Source organism: Protopterus annectens, chromosome 16.part0, assembly GCF_019279795.1.
Source record: "Protopterus annectens isolate FY-2018-M chromosome 16.part0, PAN1.0, whole genome shotgun sequence".
Taxonomy (NCBI): Eukaryota; Metazoa; Chordata; order Ceratodontiformes; family Protopteridae; genus Protopterus; species Protopterus annectens.
This window is the reverse complement of record NC_056750.1, coordinates 388,239,878-388,263,319: the sequence shown is the minus strand read 5'-3', so window position 1 is coordinate 388,263,319 and position 23,442 is coordinate 388,239,878. Positions and strand designations below refer to the sequence as shown.

The window sequence follows — 23,442 nt, the reverse complement described above, 5'->3', positions numbered from 1 at the left end:
TTTTTTTTTTTTTTTTTTTTTTTTTTTATTTATACCCATCACTGGGTTTTATTTTCTATTACCTTTGTCTTTGTACATTTTTATTTTGTTTTAATTCACTCTTTAGTTAATATTTTTATGTAACAAGTGTTTGTTTAAAAATACCTAAATAAAACTTAAGATGAAGTCACAGCAATATAGTTAAAACTGTTACAGTAGTTTTCCCTTAAATGCACCTTTCAGTTCTGTTCTGTAGCATTTGCACTGCTTGTGTTTTAAGTGGTCATTGAAATAGGATAACATTTTAACCAAAAGTAGGGGATTTTAAGACTGCAGTGAATGCCTGTTAAGTCAATGAAGTGACAGCAGCTTAAGGCAAAACGTGGCAGATCTGATGCAATTTTTTGGAGACAAATAATGCATTCTGGGATACTTAGAGGCAGAGTAAACAGTCTGAATTTTTTCAATATGCCAGACCCCATGTGGTCAGAGTCAGAAATTGCATCTAAAAATATCTAAAAAGCTCAAAATAGTCTCAGAGTGCTATTAAAATGTAGGAAACATCAAACCATGATGAAATTAATATGTTTTTTGAGTCTGAGGGCGCGGTTGTCCTTTAAACTATGCATTAACCTCTTGCCGATAAGAATGGCCAAGATAACCTTTTTGTTATAAAACAATACAAAATCTGTTAGAATGAAGAATACCAGTGTGCTTCCCATCACAGGTGCCAAGTGTCACAGAACCACACAAAGGCGGCTTTCAACTAGCTGCCTGTGGTGTTCTCACCTGTCTTTTTCACAGTTGCAGCATAACATGTATTTACAAAGAATGCTTATGACTGTGCAAATCACAAAGTATTATTAGGATTATTACGGAGTCTCCAGTCACAAACAGTTTGTTGTGTCTGAGAAATGGAAGTTAAGTTCATGTCAAGAGTGAATTTCTTGGAATGCTTCTCAATGATACTTGAGATCTAGCTGATCGAAAACCAGGTTGTATTTTTTTTTAAGAAATGGGAGTTTTAGCAGCCCGAATATGTTAGGTACCCATTTAAAGAAAGGGATAAAAAAGTTAAATGGGAGGGCACTGTGTGCCGGAACTTCTAAAGCTCTTGGTTTACTTCTATTGCATTTTGTATAATAGGAAGGAGAGTGGCAGAGCTTTTAAAGAAATGCATTTCTGTGGTGACAGCCATTTGCAGGGCAATGTTAGGTTCGCTTATATTTATAAACAATCAGGTTTCTTTAAGAAGTTTGTTATAACAAAGTTATTTTTTTACTATTTATGGAGCATAAACAAAGCATTCTGTGTACTGCAGGTCCTTCTTAGTTCACACCAATAATATCACAAAATGAAAATGAGGTATACAATGTCTGTTATCTAAAGCAATACCTAGTAGCCCAGCACGGCTGTATAAAGGTATATAGGCAGGTAATGAATATTTATGGCTCTGCAAGACAATTCCCCTCTCTTCTGTAAGATACTGTAACTAATGGGGGGAGGAGCTGGTGTAATGGTTCAGGTCTTTACCTCAAAGATACCTCACAGATACAAGGTTTGAATGACCTCTTGTTACTGGCTAGGCTTGCAACAGTCTGCAGACTGACAGCCTAGTATTTATTTATGAAACTATAATGTCTACTGTCATCTGTACACTGGAGAGGAAATGTAAAGGAGGCAACTGCAGAGTGGTACTACCATGCAGTCATCTCAGTAATCACACATACTGATTAGAAATAAATCATTCTAAGACATGAATTTAATAACAGTGTCAGAATAACATATCACTTAACAGTATTTGCTACAGCTGTAATGCTCAATAAAACTGTCATTCAAGACCTGGATTTGAGAAACTCTAGGCCCATGTTTATATGCCAGACACAAAAACAGTTAAAGGCATTTTTGTCCTTAAACTGCTTCACAACAGCAAAATAAAGTTTTGTTTTAAATAAGGCACTGTGATGTGGTTCTGTTGAAAGTTTCCCTCATGGTAATTTCTACTGTCCTCTCTAGATGAATGGAACTGCTTAGTGATGTCCTCTCATTTCTGTTTTCTTGCACTTTTTATCGCAACCTCAGGAAGGGGCAAGATGCCAATCTCCTCACGAAGAACTTCCAGTGGCAGCTCCCATCGTTTCTCATAGAAGTAGTTTAAAATACAATGAGCATTCCTTCCACATTGTACCGCCCAAGGCACCAGTTCACTCAGCAGCTGAAGTCTCCTAACATGAACAGAAGAGACATGGGAAAAAATACTGTCAACTTTAAAACAATTGATGCGTCTGTGCTCATAAGTCGACACATTTATCCTTTGCTTTAGTCAGTAGAGTTTATCAATATATTTTTTTTTTAAACAAGAAACATCTTTATTAAATTATCACGTATGACATAGGCAATCTTACATTTATATAAATGAAAACAAAGCACACTGACGTACTTTCAGTTGCAAACATTATATATTACATGTTGAAACAACTGTATTTGCAAACATTATACATCACTTATAACCTATCCAGCCACTGCCAATCAAACATTACATAACTCATTCAAATCCTGCCTTCTTTTAAACCTCATTCCTCCTCTGCATGTGTGCAGCAGTGATGAATGGAAAGAAGATTAACATCACATCAGATATTACTATGCTGTCTTGGTCAGGAAATGTGTGTTGAAAGAATGAAAGAAAAACATAATTTGAACAGTAACACTGAATTTCTTTCCTTAATTACAGTTTCTGTATAAGTCATCACTGAATTAAAAGGTTATGCAAAAAATAAAATAAAATAAAAAAAAATAAAATGCACAGAGTAAACAGAAAGTCATGGCTTCTTGAAAAAGCTGAATAGTGTGGATAAATGTGAGAGAAAGAAGAAAAATGTAATATGCATGGTGTGGGGAGCTTGGAATAGCAGGAAAACAGAGGGAGTTGTGAACAGTGTATTTATTTGTGTGTGTGTGTGTGTGTGTGTGTGTGTGTGTGTGTGTGTGTGTGTGTGTGTGTGTGTGTGTGTGTGTGTGTGTGTGTGTGTGTGTGTGTGTGTGTGTAAAACAGCTGGCAGTGCCTAGGGCACCATTTTACCTAAGTCCATCCTGTACATAGAGCTGTTGTAATGTCACTGCTGCAACTAACTGCCTGTAACTGTGAATATCCCTCTAAAAGATGACTCAGCATAGTGTGGTACAAAGACCTGTCTTAACATAAGACAGTTCAGTCTGTGCATACTACTCCTAACAGCATGAAAGTACAGTTGTGTACACTTACCATAAATGTAGATGTTCGAGTGTATTCACTGTTGCAGTCATTACATTTGGGTAATCTGCTGGCAGGTTGTCCTCAGTCAGCCTGAATTCCAAAGTCTTGGGTCCTGCGTCGGTTGCTGTCTTCTTTTCCATGACGTCAGGTTGTCAGGGGTATAAAACATGCAGCAGACGCAATTTTCTTTAGTTTTTCTTGCCCACGATGTCAGGTGCCCCCAAAAAGGTAGCAAAAAAATATATATATATATATATATATATATATATATATATATATATATATATATATCTATATAAATGCATCAATATAAACTTTACCTTCATCTACAAGCAAATACACCACATAGGTTGTAGGAGATAGAGGAGGAAAGATAAACTCCAGAATGACAGGGGGATGGCGCGAGGGTAACCTGGACTGCAACAGCAAATACACTCGAACATCTACATTTATGGTAAGTGTATTCACTGTTGCAGTTATTACATTTGGGTAGAATCCCAAAGCTATGGTTGGGAGGCTGGAGCTAAACAGCATTAGGTGCAGCTATAAGGCCCTGCAGCACTGCAGTGGCAAAGCCTGCCCTGAACTTAGAGTAGAGAGGCAAATGATAATGCTTTGTAAAGGTGTGAACAGAACTCCAAGTAACAGCCTCTAGAATGTCTTTGGTTGGTACTCCTCTGAGAAAGGCTGCTGAAGTAGCTGCAGCTCTGGTGGAATGAGACCTAATGCCCTTGGGCACAGGTTTACCATGGTGTAAGTAGCAGAAACAGATGCAGTGGCTTATCCACTTTGAAACTGTCTGCTTTGAAATAGCCTTTCCTTCTGATCCTGCAGCATATGACACTAGTAATTGCTCAGTTTTTCTTAGTGCTTTAGTCCTGCTCAAGTAGAATCTTGGCTGTCTGTGTACGTCCAAGGAATGCAGAATTTTCTCCCCTTTGTTCTGCGGATTTGGATAAAAAGTTGGCAGATGAATTGTTTGGTTAAGAGCCACACTGGAAACCACCTTAGGCATAAATGTAGGATTTGTTCTCAGAGACACCCTGTCTGGGTAAAATATGATAAAAGGCTCTACAGCCATGAGGGCCTGTAGCTCTGAAACTCTTCTTGCTAATAGCAGAGCTGTTTTCCATGATAAGAACTTTATATCAGCAGTAGCAGCTGGTTCAAATGGAGGCAGGGTGAGCTTTTCCAACACATAATTGAGGTCCCATGCAGGTAATGGTGGCCTTCTAGGAGGCCTTAAATTTTTAGCTCCTCCAAGATACTGCTTTAGTAAAGGATGAGAAAAGATTGGTGGCTCTGTATTGTAATGAGCTGAAATGGCAGAGGCATGGATTTTGATTGATGAGAAAGATATGCCTTTGTCAAGCATCTCAGTTAAGTATTGTAATATCTGAAGAATATTTGGTTCGGCTGTATCAGTTCCTTGTGCTCGATTCCAAGCACAGAATCTCTTCCATTTGCCGCATAAGATTTTCTAGTACTAGGCCTTCTGGCTTCCAAAATGACACCCATCACAGCTTTACTGAGAGGTGTTGTTTGTATAACTACATGATCAGCCATGCTGCCAGGTTCAGTATCTGTAGTTGATTGTGCAGGATCTGATTGTTTTGCTGTGACAGTAGTTGAGGGCTTTGAGGTAAGGTCCAAGCTGGGTATTGAGACAAGTTACTTAGGATTGGGTACCAGTAGTGGCAGGGCCAGTCCGGGGCAATTAGTATCATCTTTGGTTTCTCTAGTCTGACTTTTAGGAGGACCTTGGGGAGAAGAGGCAGAGGAGGAAAGGTGTAAACTGATATGTTTTTCCAACTGAAGGATAGGGCGTCCACTTTCCATGCTTGTCTGTGATAAGTCCTTGTGCAGAATCTTTTCAACTGATAATTTTGAGGAGAGGCAAATAGATCTATGTCTGGGCTCCCCCATTTCTGTGTTATCATGCTGAAAACTTGTGGATTTAGTTTCCACTCGTGAAGATCCATAAGGTTTCTGCTTAAATCGTCTGCCAGTGTATTTTGTTTTCTTGGCAGGAATTGAGCTTGAAGATGTATTTGGTAGGTTAAAGCTGTGTCCCACAGTGCCACAGCTAATCTGCAAAGGGGGTATGAGTGTGTGCCTCCTTGCCTGTTTATATACCACATGACTGTGGTGTTGTCCATCTTTATCAGTAGTTGCCCTGGATGAAGTAAGTCCTTGAAGGCTGTTAGGGCATTTTGAACAGCTAGCATCTCTTTCTGGTTGATATGCAGATGCATTTGTTTTGGGGTCCATATGCCGCAAATGCATCTTCCTGCCATGTGGGCTCCCCAGACATAATCCGATGCGTCTGTTGTTAAGGTTTTGCTGGCAGGGGGGAGAGTGAAGGGCCGTCCCATGTTTTGGTGACATGCCTTTACCCACCATAGAAGCTCCTGTTGTAGGCAGGGTATGAGAAGAATCATTGCTTCCAGACTGTGAGAATGTTGACTCCATAAACTTTTCAGGTACCACTGAAGTTTCCTCATATGCAGTTTTGCATATGGAATTAGTAGGATGCAGGATGCCATGAAGCCCAGAGCCTGCAGAATTTGTCTTGCAGATAACTGGGTCTTTGTTGCCATCTGTTTGAAGTAAATAGTCAGTTGCCTTTGCTTGTTTGGTGTGAGGTAAGCCATCGGGGCAGTTGTATTCAAGCTTGCACCCAGGAATGTTATCTTTTGAGAGGGTACCAGTTGTGATTTATTTTTGTTTATTGTGTACCCTAGGCATATTAGAAGCCTTTTCACAAACGCCAGATGTCAAAGAAGAATGTCCTTGTTCTCTGCTTGAATGAGACAGTCATCTAAGTAAGGATATATTTGTATACTTCTTTGTCTGCAAAATGCAATTACTGGTGTAAAGACCCTGGGCACAGTAGATAAGCCAAAGGGCAGTGCAGAGAATTGGTAATGCATTAAGCCAGCCTTGAATCTGAGGTACCTTCTGCACGACTGTCTTATTGGGACATGCAGGTATGGCATTTTAGGTCTAATGTCACCAGCCAAGCATTCTTGCCCAGCATGGGCAGAAGCTGCTGCAAAGTCAGCATTTTGAATTTTGGAATGTCCAGGTATGTGTTCAAAATCGATATATCCAGTACTGGCCGCCAGGCCTTGTCCTTTCTGGGTACCAAGAACAGTCTTGAGTAAAAACCTTGTCCTTTTTCCTGTTTTGGTACTATCTGAATGGCCCCCATATCCATGAGGGACGCAACCTGTTTCTGTGCCTCTGCCCATTGATTTTTTGGCAGATCTGGCCAACCATGTGCCATTGGCAGAGTGTGGAAATGGAATCTGTATCCCTGTGATACGATGTTTAGTACCCACTTGTCCTGGGTTATTAACTGCCAATTTTGAGCAAAAAGTGCTAATTTTCCCCCTATGGGTGCTGCAAAAGATAAGTGCTTGGTATAGGCAGAAGGAAGTCATTGGGATTGCTTTCTGTAGGTTTGTGCTTTATCTCCTCCAGATTTGGAAGTGGAAGCACCCCATTGCTTTGACCTGTATGAATCTTGCACCTGGTATCTGGAACCCTTAGGGCATCTGGATTTGCCCCTTTGAGCTCTGCCTGACACAGGAAAGGACCAATTTTTTTGTAGGCCAGTGTCTACTGAATCTTGGTGGCTGCACTTGTAAGAAGTCTAACAGTTTGCATAGACTTAGCTTTGTCTTTCATTTTCTTTAAAACCTCGTCTGTCTTGATACCAAACAGAGAATCATGCTGTAAAGGTGCATCTAGCAGTTTAGCTTTAACATGATCAGGCAAATTTTGTTCCTTTAACCAGGCATGCCTCCTAATCACAGATCCAGTAACTGCAGCCCTGCAGGAAGCCTCTAAGGAATCAAACCCACATTTCAAAGTATGCTTTTCTACTTGTTCAGCTGCATGCAATAATTCCTGCAAAACTTTATTTTCTGCACATTCTGAAATCAACATAATTTTCTGTTTCAGCAATCCCATAACATGTTGTTGGTACTTAAGCATATGAAATTGACAATTTAAGGCCCTGATTGCCAAGGTTGCAGATGTATAAACCTTTTTTCCCATCTGTCCAGTGCCCTTGAATCTTTGTCAGAGGGGGTAGGATTTTTTGCTGTCGAGGCCTTAACTCCCTTTGAACCCTGTGAAATAGTTTCATGATCAGCTGCAGGGTTTCTAAATAAAAATTTATGTGAGTCAGGAACCCTGTAATATCTGTCAGGCTTACTGGGAGCCGGAGGTAAGGAGTTAGGGGTCAAGCTTGACTCCGAAAACACATCATCCACAATGTCTAGGACAGGGGGAATGGCTAAAGGCCTGTGCTGAGGGAGAAGAAGGAAATAACTGAGCCTCTTTTTTGATTCTGAGAAGTCTTGACTCTCCCAGTGAAAATGCTCCCTCAAAGTATGCAATGTTTCTCCAAATGAATAATCCTCAGGAGGAGATGCAGATGGAACAGACTCCTCAGCATCAGAATCCTCATATGGAGGAATAGATAATTCCTGATCAGAAGAGGAATCAGAAGAAACAGAAACCTGATCTGAAGATTCATATTGTTTTTTAGGCATAGAGGCCTGTGCACGTGGCTCATGCGTCGTTTTTTTAGTTTTAGAAGTTGCTTTTGTTTTTGGTTTTGCAGCTGTCATCAGTTTGATATACAAATGTTGAGGTCTGAATACACCCTCAGAAGCCGGTGCTTGCTCAGCGGCTCCGGACCCATCTGAGGGAGATACATCCATCGGTCCAATACCTTGTGTATCTTGCAGCATGCCGGACTCCCCATGGTTGTCGGTAGAGGCCTGCAACTCGAACGTAGCAGGTATCAGGGGCTGCGAAAGCGCCTCACTGAGTACCGGCGAACCAGCGGCTGGCTTAGGAGAAGTTTAGTCGCCGGTTTTGGATCTCGACTGCCTTTCTCTGTCCTTTTCTTTGCATTTTTTATGTACGCCAGTAGTCGGATTGCTATCCGACGACATTTCTGGGTAGTTAAATCTGCTTCCAAAATATTTGAATGCAAAAATATACCAACGCTTAATAGTGCATTGGTTAAATCTAGCACAAAACCGACAGCCAGGCACGTTGTGATCAGGGCCTAGGCAAGGAATACAGTGTAAATGGAAATCCTTGTGAGGTATTTGCTTTCCACAAGTAATACAATTATTAACTTTTTCTGACATCGGTAAAAAGCAATTAAAAAGTTTCCCCAATGGGGTACTTAGCTGGTTCTGAAACTCAAACACGGATATTTCAGTAGTCGGCCGACCGGCACTTGCGAAATGCTTCTGCTTCGGGCACAGCGCGGCAAGAAAGACTAAAGAAAATGGCGTTGGCTGCATGTTTTATACCCCTGACGTCATGGAAGAGAAAACAGCAACCGACGCAAGACCCAAGACTTTGGAATTCAGGCCGACTGAGGGCAAACTGCCAGCAGATTACTCAAATGTAATGACTGCAACAGTGAAACACGAAGAACATCTAAAAGGTTCCTTAGCAGGGGTGGAAGTGACAGGGTGAAACAGACTGGAAGTGTCAAGGGGGTACCAAACATGTGATTTGTTAAGGACCCTAAAATGCTAACACCAGCCCTGCTTGGTTGAGGTCATCCTCTGGCAGAGTGTATAAAAGCAGTACTACAATGATAGCTCCCCACACCAGTGAAGCAGCTTCTCTTTGGACCCCTGAAGCGTAGGTGCTTAAGAAACTGAAGGAAAAAGGGAAAACCACACAATACACGAAGGATCTTTTTCATTCATCTGTGCCTAGACATATTGAAAACTACCTCAGTAATAGCCGGTCATTCTATCCTAAGCAGGATAAGGATAAACCACAAAATGGCATGAAGGGCTGATACAGAAAAACAATCATGGCAAACTGACAAAAGGGGGGAGCCAAGCAGCCCTCAGGCTCATGACTGCCTGAGGGAGTACCTATGGCTTGGCAAAAATTAGCCACCCCCAATTTTATAGACAATAGGGAAAAATGTGGGCTGTCACCCAGCCCTACAGCTTTGGAGGGCTCATGGCCAGCTTAGAAGAGGAATGCCACAAGAAGTTTTATTTTTTTATTTCATCTTTTTAGAACGACAAAATTCCACACTTATTTCCTTACAAAAGATAAAAATAAAAAAAGACAGTCTGCAAAGCTCCTATAAAAATGGCCGTAGCTGTTGTGCTATGTGATGAAGGTCATTGGTTAAGTGCACTAACTTTTGGGAGGGGTGCACTTGACCAGTTTGCAAGCTTTCTGTTTCTTCCTGAAGCAGAAAGCACTCACATATTAAGCAAGAAACGGATGGTCAGTGGCTGGGGAAGCAGATGCCAGGGGGTCAGGCATGTTTTTTTTCTTTTTTTTATATGAACTAGCTGTCAGCTGTACACTTTAGATATTGACAGTGGACAGCTAAAGCTAGGCAAGTGGCCCAGAACAGAGCTCAAATGTCACCTTGTTTTTTGGAGCTTTCCTTATAGAATTTTGTGTTCAGGCAAAATGTTGAGGACTGCACTGCATACCTCTCAAATGTCCCTCGCTGATTTTGCCTCATATTTTTAGCCCATCTCTTCTAAAAAAAGGTGGTTAAATAGCAAACCGTTGAGAAATGCACTCAATAAATAATGGTATTTTTTGAGTTTCAGACTTCATATATTTCACAAAATGCACGCTAATGCAAAACCTGTTATTCTAGCACCTATGTATGCAAGAGAAGTATTTCAATCTGTCCCTAATTTTTAACCTTTGTCCTCCTCTTATGTTTGGCTTTGATTCTTGTGCTTAACGTCTGAGAGCTGTGAGAAGATTTTGGGGATGAGGATGAATGGCTGGTGAGTGGCTGAATTCATACCTCTCAATTGGCCCTGAGTTTGAAGAATTTTTCTGAGTTTCAGACTTTTTATCCTTTATATAGCACATGCTAATGCAAAGCCTGTTGTTCTAGTAACTTACCAAGTATACAACAGCAATATTTAAAATTTGATGAGTACAATGGCTGAATAATTTCATTAAGGATTTGAAATATGTGGTTATTTAATTTTGTTTATTTTATTACAGCCTGACATTGGAGATGTTGACAGACAAAATAGCTACAACGGCTGGATACAGGGAGTGTCTGTAAATGAAGGGTGTGAGGGAAAGGTTAGTTTGCTTTTTATTCAAAGCATCTACCAGAAAACGTGTTTTGTATTACTTTATTGCTTTTTTCTATTTTGTATACTGTGATTTGTTTTCTTTACACTGTTTTACTTGTATTCTGCTTTTAACTGCATACTAAAACTTGAACAGAGATCATAGCTCTGTCTCTTGTGAGTCAGACATAAATGTTCCCAACCTGGTTACTGCTGTGTTCTTAAACACCACTGTCTTTCTAGTTGCCTGCCCCTTATGTTAATTTGACCATATATCTCATTTCCTCTCTGCTTTTACTGGCTGGTGTGAGTAAGCACAAAATTAACATTTTGTGAAATCACTCCCCTTCAACTATTGACCATCCTACTGTATTCCATAGTACCAGCATACAAAACTGACCACTCCCTTTCAATCTATCTTGCTGTTTTAAAAATAGTGACTCTCCACTAAAACCTAACTTTTAGACAGGAAAAACTTAAGTTACCTACTTTCACATCTAACTCCTCTAGTGCACATTGCAGTGTTTAGGATAAACCATTTTTTTCATCTTACCTTTAAGCATCTATTGCAACCTTACCAGTTATTGTACAGCCCACATTCTGCCTCTCAGTAGTCATCTTGGGATTAGTGCTTCTGTTTTCCCCTGGTGAGAGAAGGAGTGCAGTTACATTATTTCCTGGAGACTGCTGATCACCGGAAAGCTTAATAACTGCTTTACAGGTGACAGCTTAGAATCTGTGCTTATATTCTGATCCTGGTGAGAGTAGGAGCAGAGTGCATTGATTCCTGACTCTTTTTGGTTGGAGAGTGATTTTCTGTGCTTAATGTTTCTGACTGGTCTGATTGCTATTCAAAGCATCTACTAGAAAAAGGCTACAAGCCTACAGATCCTTGCATCATCTGGGGCAACACTGTGGATCATTAAGGCACTGTGCTCTAGGAGTCTGATTTAAGGCCCCTCAAAGCTCCTTCAGCAGGAATGAGAAGGGGCTCAAGTCCCTCTTGTTTAAGAAATTCTAGGCCCCCTTCTGCAGGCAAGGCAGTCATGGCAAAGGAGACCGCATTAATGGACACTGCCCAAGGGGTGGAGACATTCAGTAGAAATAAAAATTAAGGTCCTATCTCTGGGAAGCAACCTTAGTGTCCCTGGAGTGTTGCCTTACAGCTTTTGTCTCAAAGTTGTCGAGGGTAGCTGTCTTTTTGCACAGAAGCATAGATGGCTATGACAGGGATAACTGGATGAAGAGCATAATATCCAGATGTTTTATCATCTCATTTTCATCAACACCAAAAGTCCACTCTCTGCCTCTTCCATATATTCCACCCCGTCAAAGGCGGTGAAAAGAAAGATTGCTGTCCAGCTAACAGAAATATCCATTCAAGAGGTCCCACCAGTCCAGAAAGGATCTGTCTTCTTTTCCAGGTTCTAGCTAGTTTCAAAGAATTTAAAAAGACCTTAGGCACATTTCAGACTTAAGCAGCCTAAATTCATATGTAAAGAAGGCTTGGTTCTTGATGGTGTCAGTACCAGCCATTTGATCCTGTGTGCAACAGAATGACTAGATGTGCTTCACAGACCTTCAGGATGCCTAGTTTCTTATAAAGGTTGACAAAACTGAGAAGCTATTTGCACTTCTGGGTGGGAGCCAGTCATTACCAGTTCCTTCTCTTAATTTGGCCTCACCACAGCCCCTGTGGTGCTCACCAAGTACAGGGTGACAGTCACAGCGTATGTGCAACTCAAGAAAATACTTGTATTCCTATATTTGAATGACTGGACTCCCTTGTTATAGCAGCTAGGCACTATTCTGTTATCTGGAGATTGCTTGTTTCTGTTATGTTTGTCCTTCAACATCTCTATCAGCATAGAAAAATCTCACTTGCTGCTTTCCCAAACATTGGTGTTCATAGGAAGCCATGTGGACACCAGATCATGAATTGCCAAGCTATCAGAAGCAAGTCTTTTAATTTTAAGGGCAGCAGGATCAACTATGTTCTCACCCCTCAAACACACACATATATCTCTCATTTTGAAGGTCCTCAGTCTAATGGCAACAGCCATCCTCCTTGTACCTCGGGAAAGATATTGCATGAGGGTCCTGCAGTGTACCCTGACTATTTATTGGTTTGAGCTAATGGATGCCATTACCAACCCAGTTCATCTGCCGTTTGTCTGCAGAACGCCATCTGATGTGGATGCAGTCTTTCACTTTCCTTGCAGAGAGAGCCTTTACCTTTCCTCTTCCCAGAGCAATAATAATAGAAGCCTCCCCTCTGAGATTAGTGGTCATTTTAAGAAGAGAATGTTCCCTGGGACTTGATCCAACCTAGAGGCTAATCTTAACATAAATGTCCCAGAAATGGGAGCAGTCCTTCTAGCGTTGTAGGCCCTTAGGACTGTCTTCCTCTGCATGTGATCTCAAATAATTCGGACAACACGTAAGAAAGATGTAACCATACAGAAAGGGAGAGAGAGAGATACAGATACATACCCACAAAAGCAAACACATGCCTCTGTTACATAGGTATGGAATATTTTTTTAGCTACTGTTGCTATCCAGTAAGTTGTCCATATTAATTATGATGTTAAATCAGTAACATAAAGATGTTGGATTAAACCAGATAAGGTTTAAACCACTTTTGATGCTTTTAATAAATGAAATAAAGCCATTCTGGTACCGTTGTATGATTTGTTTCGATTTATAAGAACATGCACTTGCTATTTATTAGCAGTGTATTTTAGTTGTTTTACTATAAAGTACTCTATGTCTTATCTATAAATAGTGGTGATAGTAAAATATTTTAAGTTTCACCAAAAACACACAGTAGTCACTGCCATAGTAAATTATTCCACCTTAACTTCACTGAAATACACACTAGGTCTATAAACTACGATGAACAATTATTTAAAATAAGCACATGAGAGGGTAAGCTGCTTTCATCCACAGACTCGTCCCTTCCCATCCAGCAACCACAGCAACTTTGTTGACTGTGTTTACCTCAGATGCTTGACTGCAGTGAAAAATAATGGGCAAACAAATGCATTTCAGCTTAGTTTCACAAAAACAGTAGTCACAGTACAGTATTCAACTTGCATCACTAATGTTGCCTTACTTTGGCAAAGACACAATAATAACCAAACAGTAATAGGCAGTCATTTTCATAGGTTCATAGGTAGGTACTAGGCTATCAGCCCTGGGGCCTATATAAGCCTAGCCAAAAAGGTTCCCTAGCTTTCACCACCCAAGAAAATTATTTTCCTGTGCCCCTGTCAAGCAGTGCCACAGAAGTGATCCCTGGGGTGAATTTTCTATTTCCCATCCAGTTGTCAAGATTTTTCTTAAAGAGGGCCAATGAGGAGCTTTGACATGAATGGGTAGTTTGTTCCAGAGTATGGGAAGTCTCTGGAACAGGAATCTATCCCTCCAGCATGTTCTGTTTATTGTGGTGACAAGGTTTAGGTCCCTGGAGCATGTGGTTCGGAGAGATTGGGATTTCTTTAAGTGTAGCATGTCCAACAGTTAAGCAGATATCGCCTTTGAGTAGGCGATATACGACGGAGTAGAGCTGGATTTCTTTGAGACGGTCTGCGTATGGCACCTGTTTGAGGCCGGTCCAATTGTTGTAGGTGTCTTGTGAGATACATGCCAAATGGGGCATTGTGCTCTACAATGGGTCTGATGATGGATGAGCAGAGAGGAAGAATGACCTCCTTTTTTCTAGAGGAGAACCCTTTTGTGATGAGGTGTGCTACATAGAAGGATTTCCTGACTACTGTGGTGATGTGGTTATCAAGGGAGAGACTACTGTCAACCTGTGCCCCGAGGTCTCTTATCACACTTTCAGTGTTTAGTGAGCTACCGAATATGTGGTAGTTCATGGGTACTGAATTTTTCCCAAAGGGGATGACTATGTTTTTGGCAATGAGCTTGAGGCCATGACTTTGACACCAAACATCTGTCTCTGTGAGGCCCTTTTGTAGAATGTCTACATCATTAGGTGATTCTTTTATGGCTCCTAGTTTGCAGTCATTTGTGAACTTTGTTAGCCAAAGACCTTCTGTGTTGGCCTGCACTTCAGAGAAGTAGATGCTAAACAGGAGAGGACCCAGGACCGAACCCTGTGGTACTCCACTCGCCACTGGTCTGAAGATGGACTTGGAGTCGGCTCCTTTTACTGTGTGGGTTCTGTCGGTGAGCCAGTTGGCCACCCATCTTGTGACATAGGGATTTATGCCCAGTTTAGTGAGTTTATCTATAATTCCAGAGTGGGGGATGGCATCAAAAGCCTTGGCGAGGTCAAGATAGGCTGTGTGCACTACCTTGCCCTTGTCTACGTCTCTAGTGACTGCTTCAAAGAAGTCAGTCAGGTTTATTAGACATGATCTACCTTTTACAAACCCAAATTGAGTGGGGTCCAGGGTTTGGAGGTTACTTATGTCTTTGTTTATAAATTCCAAGATGATATGTTCCATGGCCTTGCAGACCAGGCTCATCAGGCTAATGAGGCGGTAGTTTCCAGGGTCCATGGTGACACCCCCTTTGTTGTGCGCCATTCAGATGGCACATAGCCTGAGGTGAGGCTATGACTGAATATGGTGCTTAGGTGGGGTGCCAGTTCGTTCTGTAGTTCATGCAGTATGCAGCCTGGGATGTTGTCTGGTCCCATGGATCTTGGCTTTGGAGGGTGCGGTCTTTACTTGTTCATCTGTGATTACAGGGGCTTTGCATTCTTCCGGTATTAAGATGGGCCCTTTGGAGGGTGAGTGGGAGGTAAAGTTAGCACTGAACCTATCTGCCAGGATGTTGTCAATATCGGTTGGTTCTGTATATTTAGTGTCATTGTGCTGTAGCTCAGAGCAGATCTGAGTGCTGCCATTGAGATTCTTGACATAGCTGTAGAATGCTTTGTGGTTGTCTTTGGAATCAGTGTCGATTTTATTTTCATAACTGGCTTTGGAGGATTTTATGAGGGATCTCAGCCTTGCCTTCTTGCTCACTCTTCCATATTTTTTCACTAACTCTGGGTCAAAATAGAAAGGACCCTTCATCAGGAGTATAAACAAAGGACAATAAAGTCTCCTGCAAAAATCACATAGATGAAACCAGACATACTGCCTCATGGCAATGCCCACTCCTGATGTCCTAACTGTTCAGTTGGCTGCATTATGAAGTGGTCTTATGGAGAGGCTGGATATAGTGAGCAGAGTAGCCACCTGAGGTTCAAGCTGTTTCCTAGAATCAAGGGTTACAGGCTTTCTCACAGATTCCAAAGCCTGTTCACCTATGCCTCTCTGTAAGCATGTTGAGATAATTTAATTTCCTCAGGGCAAACATGTCCAAAGCATAAACTTGCTTACCATTATGTCCATCAAGTGTAACTCCCAGTTGGGAGGATGGATACCAGTATTGTCATTTAAAAGAAACCGCTTAGTGGCAGCTGCTTCAATAACAGGGTCCACCAATGGGCCCTTACTCCAATGTTGTCTGCACTTGGCGGTGGGGTGGGGTGAAGGATTTTGTCCTGCATATGTGTTACAGATTCCTTGACATCAAGCTCCTGCCATGCTCTCCTCACTATCAAGTACATTATTGTATTTGGGGGGAACAGCACAGGAGGTAGAGGGGGTAGACCCAAGTGTCTCAAATAATACCTCTTCATCCAGGAAAGGAAAGTCTCCTAGCTAGGACCTCCTCTGATGCATCAATTCTAGGATTTGCCAAAATTGGTGTCTTCTGGAGGGGACTGTGGGGACCTCTCTGCTTCATCTAGGTAGGCGTCAAGAGGTGAGGGACTCCAATGGGAAATCAATATGCCTTCTTTTGCATGAACATCTTCTGGGTGGATCTGATGGTGACTCCTTAATCACCAAAAAAACTTAGACTGAGCCTCTAAGGGAGGCCAGGTGAAGCCTACAGGCATACTCTGTCCTTGCAAAAGATGACAAAAGGACAGAGATGCAAATTGAATGGTAACATGGGGTGGAGCAGAGGTCACTGAAACCTTCCAAGCCATTTTTGAACTGCAGGCAATCATCGTCTCAATGACAATGAAACAGAAGCTGAATCTGTCTACACCAGAGACCTCTGAGCTGGTAATGTATCAGTTACCACTGAGGTGGATGTCAACAGTATCAAGGATGAATGCACCAATGCCAGAAAAAGAGACATCTGACATCGAGATCTGAGACAACATATAAACTCAGATGATCCCAACACAAAATAAGGCAGAACTGAAAAAGGAGCCACAGACTTGGTGGTGCTGAAGGTCCAGCACCAAGCATCCATGGACTCTGACACCCCCTGAGCTGAGTATGTCAGATGTGGCAAAGTGAATACCATGGGATCCAAACCTGCCAGAGTCAGCCTGAGGGGGGACTGAAAATGATAATGGTTTCAAGATCTCCTGTACTGAAACATGAACCAAGGAAGGAGCTTTCTGTGGTATGTTAGGCCAACACAATCCATCCTAGATATACAAGGGGATGGGATGACATCTATTTCAATTTCCAACGTCATGAATACTTCACTCTGACACAGTTGACCCAGACAGATGAGATGACAAAGGATCATTTTTTTGTCAACTCACAAAAGATCAACCAAAAAACATCAAATCCCAAAACAATGACTGCTCTACAGCAAGGAAAATGTTCCTGCACCTTGCACAGACCATTTTAAATCCCACAATCAGGAGTTTTTGCTGTTTTGTGTTCCAAAGTGTTTTGGTGGATATTCTGTGAATCAACAAAACAACATACGCTATATGCATATATACTCACACGTGTGTGTGCGTGTTTGTTTGCAGGAAAAGCTCACCAAGACTCTGCCACAGCTTGCTGTGAGGGAAAGGTAAGTTTGCTTTTGCTTTCTTGTTTTTTGTATTACTTTACTGTCTTTTTCTATTTTGCATTCTGTGATTTGTTTTCTTTACACTGTGTTTTACTTGTATTCTGCTTTTAATTGCATATTAAAACTTGAAAAGAAACCACAGCACTGTCTCTTATAAGTCACACACAATTTTTTTCTCACTCTCCCACCCTGTTACTGTTGTGTTCTTAAACACCATTGTCTTTCTAGTTGCCTGCCCTTTATATTTAATTTGACCATGCATTTCCTTTCCTCTTTCCCTTCACGTGCTGAGTAAGCACAAAATTATCATTTTGTGAAATCACTCTCCCTTTAACTATTTAAATTTATTAGCCACCCCACTGTATTCCATAGTACCAGAATACAAAAGTGCCCACCCCTTTCAATCTATCTTGCTCTTGTAAAAACAATGGCTCTCCACTTAGACAGCTAAAAGTTATGTTACTCACTTTCATATCTAACTGCTTAGTGCACACTGCAGAGTTTAGGATAAACCATTTTTTTCATCTTACATTTAAACATCTACTGCAAGACCACCAGTTACTGGAGAACCCACATTCTGCCTCTCAGTAGCCATCTTGGGATTAGTGCTTCTGTTTTCTCCTGGTGAGAGAAGAACATAGGGACATTATTTCCTGGAGACTGCTGATCACCAGAAAGCCTAATAACTGCTTTATAGGTGATCGCTTGGAATCTGTGCTTATTTTCTGGTCCTGGTGAGAGAAGAAGTAGAGTGCACTGATCCCTAATTGTTTCTGTTTGGAGAATGAGTGTCTGTGGCTAATGTTCCCAATTGGTCTAGTTGCAATTCAAAGCATCTACCAGAAAAAAAGCTACAAGCCTGCAGACCCTTGCATCATCTGGAGCAAGAATGTGGATCACCAAACAGGCTGTGGCCTGCTAATCCTCTTGGGGCTGGTGCTAACATTTTGCTTCTGGTGAAAGAAGCAAAGGAGCATCGTATCCCAACAGAGTAAAGCTGTGGTGAGATCAGCATTAGTAGTAGCTAGGCAGTAGCCATTCATGTGACTCCCCTCTTTTCATCATTCTTGACAAGCTAATTCTTTGTTTTCAGTAAGTACTGTTTGATTTGTTTCTAACTTTAGAATATCTGCCTAAATAGTTCATCCTGAAATTATATTCGTTTCCCCTCAAGTGTTTGGCAGTGCTCTGTACAGACCCAGACACCTTGAGTGACAATTTTCCTGTAAAAGCACAATTGAAATTTCTCCAACACCTAGTTGCACCCCAGGACAACTAGTTTGCAGTGACAAGCACTGTCTACATACTTGCAAACCAGATACTCCTGACAGTGACTGATATTCTCACTTCAACTGTCTAATCAATAAAAAAAGGGTCTGCTGCCATAGATATGAACTTTCCTACTGGCTCCATTACCGTCCTGGTGGATATAGGCATGTAGAAATTGCCTCATGTTTACTGACAACCAGTTAATTCTCAAACAAACTGATATGGTATGTGAGAGCTGTATTTACACAATGTCAATGGAGGCAAAGCTCTCACATAAAAGTACTCCTAATGTCAGTAAAGTTGTCAGCAGTACACGCGCTACACCCATCACGCACAATTCAAAGCAGACATAGCGATCCACATATGCTGAGAGACTTACATGTAACCTTCCTAGACCACAAAGACATCCTAGACAAAGTACATATAACAAATATCCTCAGCAGCCCCAAATGCGCTCTTTCAAAACAACACCCACATCAACACATAGAGCTACATCTCAATGAGCCTCTTCCTCTAAGCCCATAAGGCAAGCCACCACACAATCCAACATTCTAATCATTGGAGACTGTATTGTGAGACACAGTGATGTCCCCATCACCAGGATGAGTAAGGAGAAAGTTACGGTCAGTTCCTTATCAGGGTCTAGGATCTGCCACATTACACATGCACTCAGGTCACTGGACCACAATTACCAACGTGACTCAGTCATAGTCTAAGTGGGAGTAAATGACCTGAGACATACCTCTCTAGACCATATGAAGAGAGACATCATGGAGCTCTCAGAATGTGTGTCAAGAGGCTGTTATTAGCCTAGCAGTGTGCAGCATTTTACCTTTTCCAAGGATGATGCCACAATACGAACAAAAGATGATTGTCTTTAATAACTGGATTAGTTTCTGGTGTCACTCTAAGGAGGTGCAATATTTTTCAGCATGGAAGGAGATGGTCAACAGACCACGCTGCTTTTCCAAGGATGGTCTGCACCTCTCCCTTCTAGGCTTTCGAATATTAGCTAAAACATTGTGTTCCCCATAGTTCCAGTAATGCCAAACTGAAAGTACTTCCGACATAGCAAATCAAAACCAAGAAAATCTAAAGGTATTACTGCTTGATACTAGGAGTCTAAACAAAAAACTCCATTCCCTAGAAGCTCTCTTTACCCTAGAGAATGCTGATGTCTGTGTGGTCACTGAAACATGATTTAAAGCTGTGGAGAGCAAACCAACAGTGCAAGGTTATAATGCCTTCCACATATTTAGGCCAGTTACTTCACAGGCAGGGACTAAAGATGGAGGTGTCTTTACCTGCATCAAAAATAAATAAACTTCAAGGCTGATCAAACAGGACAATGCACTTGAGCTGCTCCATGTTCAAATCACCATAGGTAAAATCCAATACCACTTCCTTGCAAGCTATAGGTCCACATCTATGACCTTGGAAACCCATAACATGTATTTAAACTTGTTAGAAACACTAACCATCCAACCAAATACCATATTCATGGGTGACTTTAATTCCCCCATTAACTCGAAATCCTATAGGATACCAAAAGTACATGGACAGAGATTCCTGGGTTTTGTAAACAGAAACTTCCTGGACTAGATAGTCAATACAACAACCAGGGGTGCAACCATATTGGATATGGTCCTCATTAATATGGGAGACTTCTGCACACCCCCTACTGTAATGCCTTCCCTGGTAAGGTCAGACCACAAAATGGTCTCCTTGGAAGTAGAAGCAAAACCTGGACCCCCCCCCCAGCTAAACCTGGAATATTCAGGAACTATTCTAAGGCTAACCTCCTGCTATTAAGTGAGAACCTGGCAAAATTTCAAGCCCCCATAAACCCTGACAACACTGCTGCCTATGCAGAACTGTCCACAGAAATCCTGTACAAGCATGTTAAAAGCTGCATAAAGGCAGCTGTACCCACCAGGAAGAAGTACAGAACTAACTAAAAAAACAAGCCACCCTGGTGGAATCACAAAATCAACAGACTGTATAACAGGAGGAAGAAAATCATGGCAAAAATTAGGAGGTGCAGCACCCAGCAGGATAAAAGCACTCTCATCAAACTAAAACAACTCGGAGGACAAATAAAGTCTGCCAAAGCCAAACTTTAGGTAAGTTTGGCCTCCCAGGCCAAGGACAACCACAAAGCATTCTTTAGTTATGTCAGCAGCCTCATAGGTAATACACAGTTGTCTGCTGCAGAGCTCATTGTAAATGTAGCCAGCTACACTGAGCCAAAAGATATAGCAAACATTCTGGCTGATAAATTCAGCTCCAACTTTACCCCTCTCTAACCCTTAACTTTCCCTCTGGAAATATCATCAAATATAACTCTCCCTACTATCACTAAGGAACAGTTCCTTAATGCCCTCTCTAAGACCAAGAACACTGCATCAATGGGCACAGTCAGCAACCCAGCATGCCTTCTAAATAGCATGAAACATGACCTATCAGGGCCTCTGGAATTACTGTTTAACTGTAGCCTCCAAACAAGCTTCATGCCTCATGAATGGAGGAAAGCCAATAGTCATCCCTCTGCACAAAGGTGAGCCCATCTATAGACCATGGAAACTACAGACCCAAATGTATTCTTATATGTAAAGCCATGGAAAGAATTATCATGGAGATGATCAACAGAGATGTAGCAAACTTCGACACTGGACACAACCCAGTTTAGTTTTGTCAAGGGAAGATCATGCCTACTCAACCTGGTGGACTTCTTTAAGAGGGTCACCAAAGCAATGGATGAGGGCAAAATCTTTCACGCTGACTAACTTGACCTGGCCAAGGCATTTGACACAATACCCCACTCGGGCATTGTTGACAAACTCAACAGGTTACGTGTAAACCCATATGTAACCCGGTGGATAGCCAACTGGCTCACAGACAAGACCCAGGAAGTTAGAATCGGGGAGTCCACCTCTAGAAAAAGAGGCAAGTCACATGTTGAGTCCCCTCAGGGATCAGTCCATGGACAGCTCCTTTTTGGCATTTACTTCTCAGAAGTCAAGCCCAATGTCAGTGGTCTCTGGCTGACAAAATTTGCAGATGAATGCAAATTAGGAGCTATCAATGAATCTCACACTGACACAAATGTTCTCCAGGAGGGGCTGACACAGAAACAACTGATGTCAGAACCATGGACTGAAACTAAATGCCAAGAAATGCATAACAGTATACTTTGGGAAGTCATCCATCCCTGGTAATTATCATATTGACAACACACCCCTTAGGGGTGACCCAGTAGTCAGGGACTTAGGGACAAATACAGATAGTAATCTAGCCTTTGACCATCAAGTGTCTACAGTGGTGAGGAAATAATTCTATGTTGCACAACTTGTAAACAAAGGTATGTTATCCAAGTTCAAGGAAGTCAGTGTTCCACTGTATTCAGTATTCATCAGACCTATCATTGAGTACAATGCCCCCTTTGGTATGTACCTAACCAGGCATATCCAACAACTGGAACGTCCACAGATGTTCCTCATTAAAAGAATACAGGGCATAAGTAAAATATCCTATGCAGATCTCATCAAGGCCCTATCCCTGTATTCTGTCTCCTACAGGCTTTGACGGCAGATATATGCCTGGCATACAGGGCATTGTCAGACTCCACTATGATGGACCTCCTGCATATCCACAACACAAACAGCACCAGAATTAACCATTCTAAAGACTTAAACTTTGCCTGAGATATAAATAGAACCTGCTGGAGAGATAGGCATGTATCCCTGAGACTACCCCATCTATGGAACAGGCTCCCCATCCTTGTGAAGCAGAGTTCCTCCTTAACCCAATTCAAGTGCAACTTGGACAATTGGAGGGGAAAATTCATCCCTGGTGTGGCACCTATGTCTCTAATGAATGCAGGTAACCTGTAAATGGCTCATCTCCCAGGCTCATGCTTACACTTATCAAGGGTATCAGAACTTGTCAGAAATTTGGGATTCAGAGCTAGGCCTAAAAAGCCCTTGTGGTCATTAGACTAGTAAACACATATGAACCTATATATGCATATTTATATATACACACACACACACACACACACACACACACACACACACACACACACACACACACACACACACACACACACACACACACACTTTAACACAGAAAGAGAGGTTTCATAAGTAGACATTAGCCCTGATGGCATCTAGTTCCGGTTACCTGACTGATCACCATTTCTCAGTGAACAATTCCAGTACTTCTTGCACTGCTACCCAAGGTGTGCTTCATTGAGCTATTCTTGCTCCCATCTCTTCTAAATATACAGACTTCCTCTTGGTCTTCTTTTCCTTCTACTCCTCCTCCTACATGCAGATGACATGGTCCTCTGCTGCTCTAACCACTTCCTAAGTATCTTACAGCAAGATTTACAATCACACTTCAATTGTCTCAATGAATAGATTAAAAAAAAATCACACTAAACACATCCAAAACTGAATCTATAGTTTTGGAACTACATAGAAACTCAGCAGATCCAAGAAATCTTTCACACTCTAGGACTACAACAGCCATTTCCTACAGCAAGGTTTCTTTTTCAAGTATCTTAGTGTCTGGTTACAGCTCTCACTCGACTTCTACCTGCATCTTGAAAACAGACATAAAAAATAATTCTCTACTTTTCTAGGCACAGCAATATCCACCTTTCTCTTACACTCTATCAGATCTACAATAAGGAAAGGAATCCTTATCCCTCAACTCAAATTCAGACTCCCTCTAATATCAGCAGCTTTTACTAAAAGCTCCAACACTATTCAAACACTAGAAAACAAAATGTGTATATTAAGCACTCCTCCAGAAAAGACCACCACTGTGTAATAAAAAGGGCAAACTCTCCCCCAATTAACCAAAGAGCAGACCAGCTCCAATACTCACAACTGTTCAAATTGCTACATCAGCATATTGTCCCTCCTTTAACCTGAAAACTAAAAAGATGCAACCCCACACACAACCAAATAA

General features: G+C 41.6%; 1 protein-coding gene across 1 annotated transcript in view; it reads right to left on the bottom strand.

Moving 5' to 3' along the window:
• Positions 1-1,723: 1,723 nt before the first annotated feature.
• The window catches only part of COQ4 (coenzyme Q4), a 390,712-nt gene continuing 368,993 nt past the window's right edge, over positions 1,724-23,442 (bottom strand). The window contains exon 7 of the mRNA XM_044058249.1: positions 1,724-2,204. Coding sequence (XP_043914184.1) covers positions 2,024-2,204 — 181 coding nt within the window. The 3' untranslated portion in view covers positions 1,724-2,023. The remainder of the gene's footprint in view (positions 2,205-23,442) is intronic.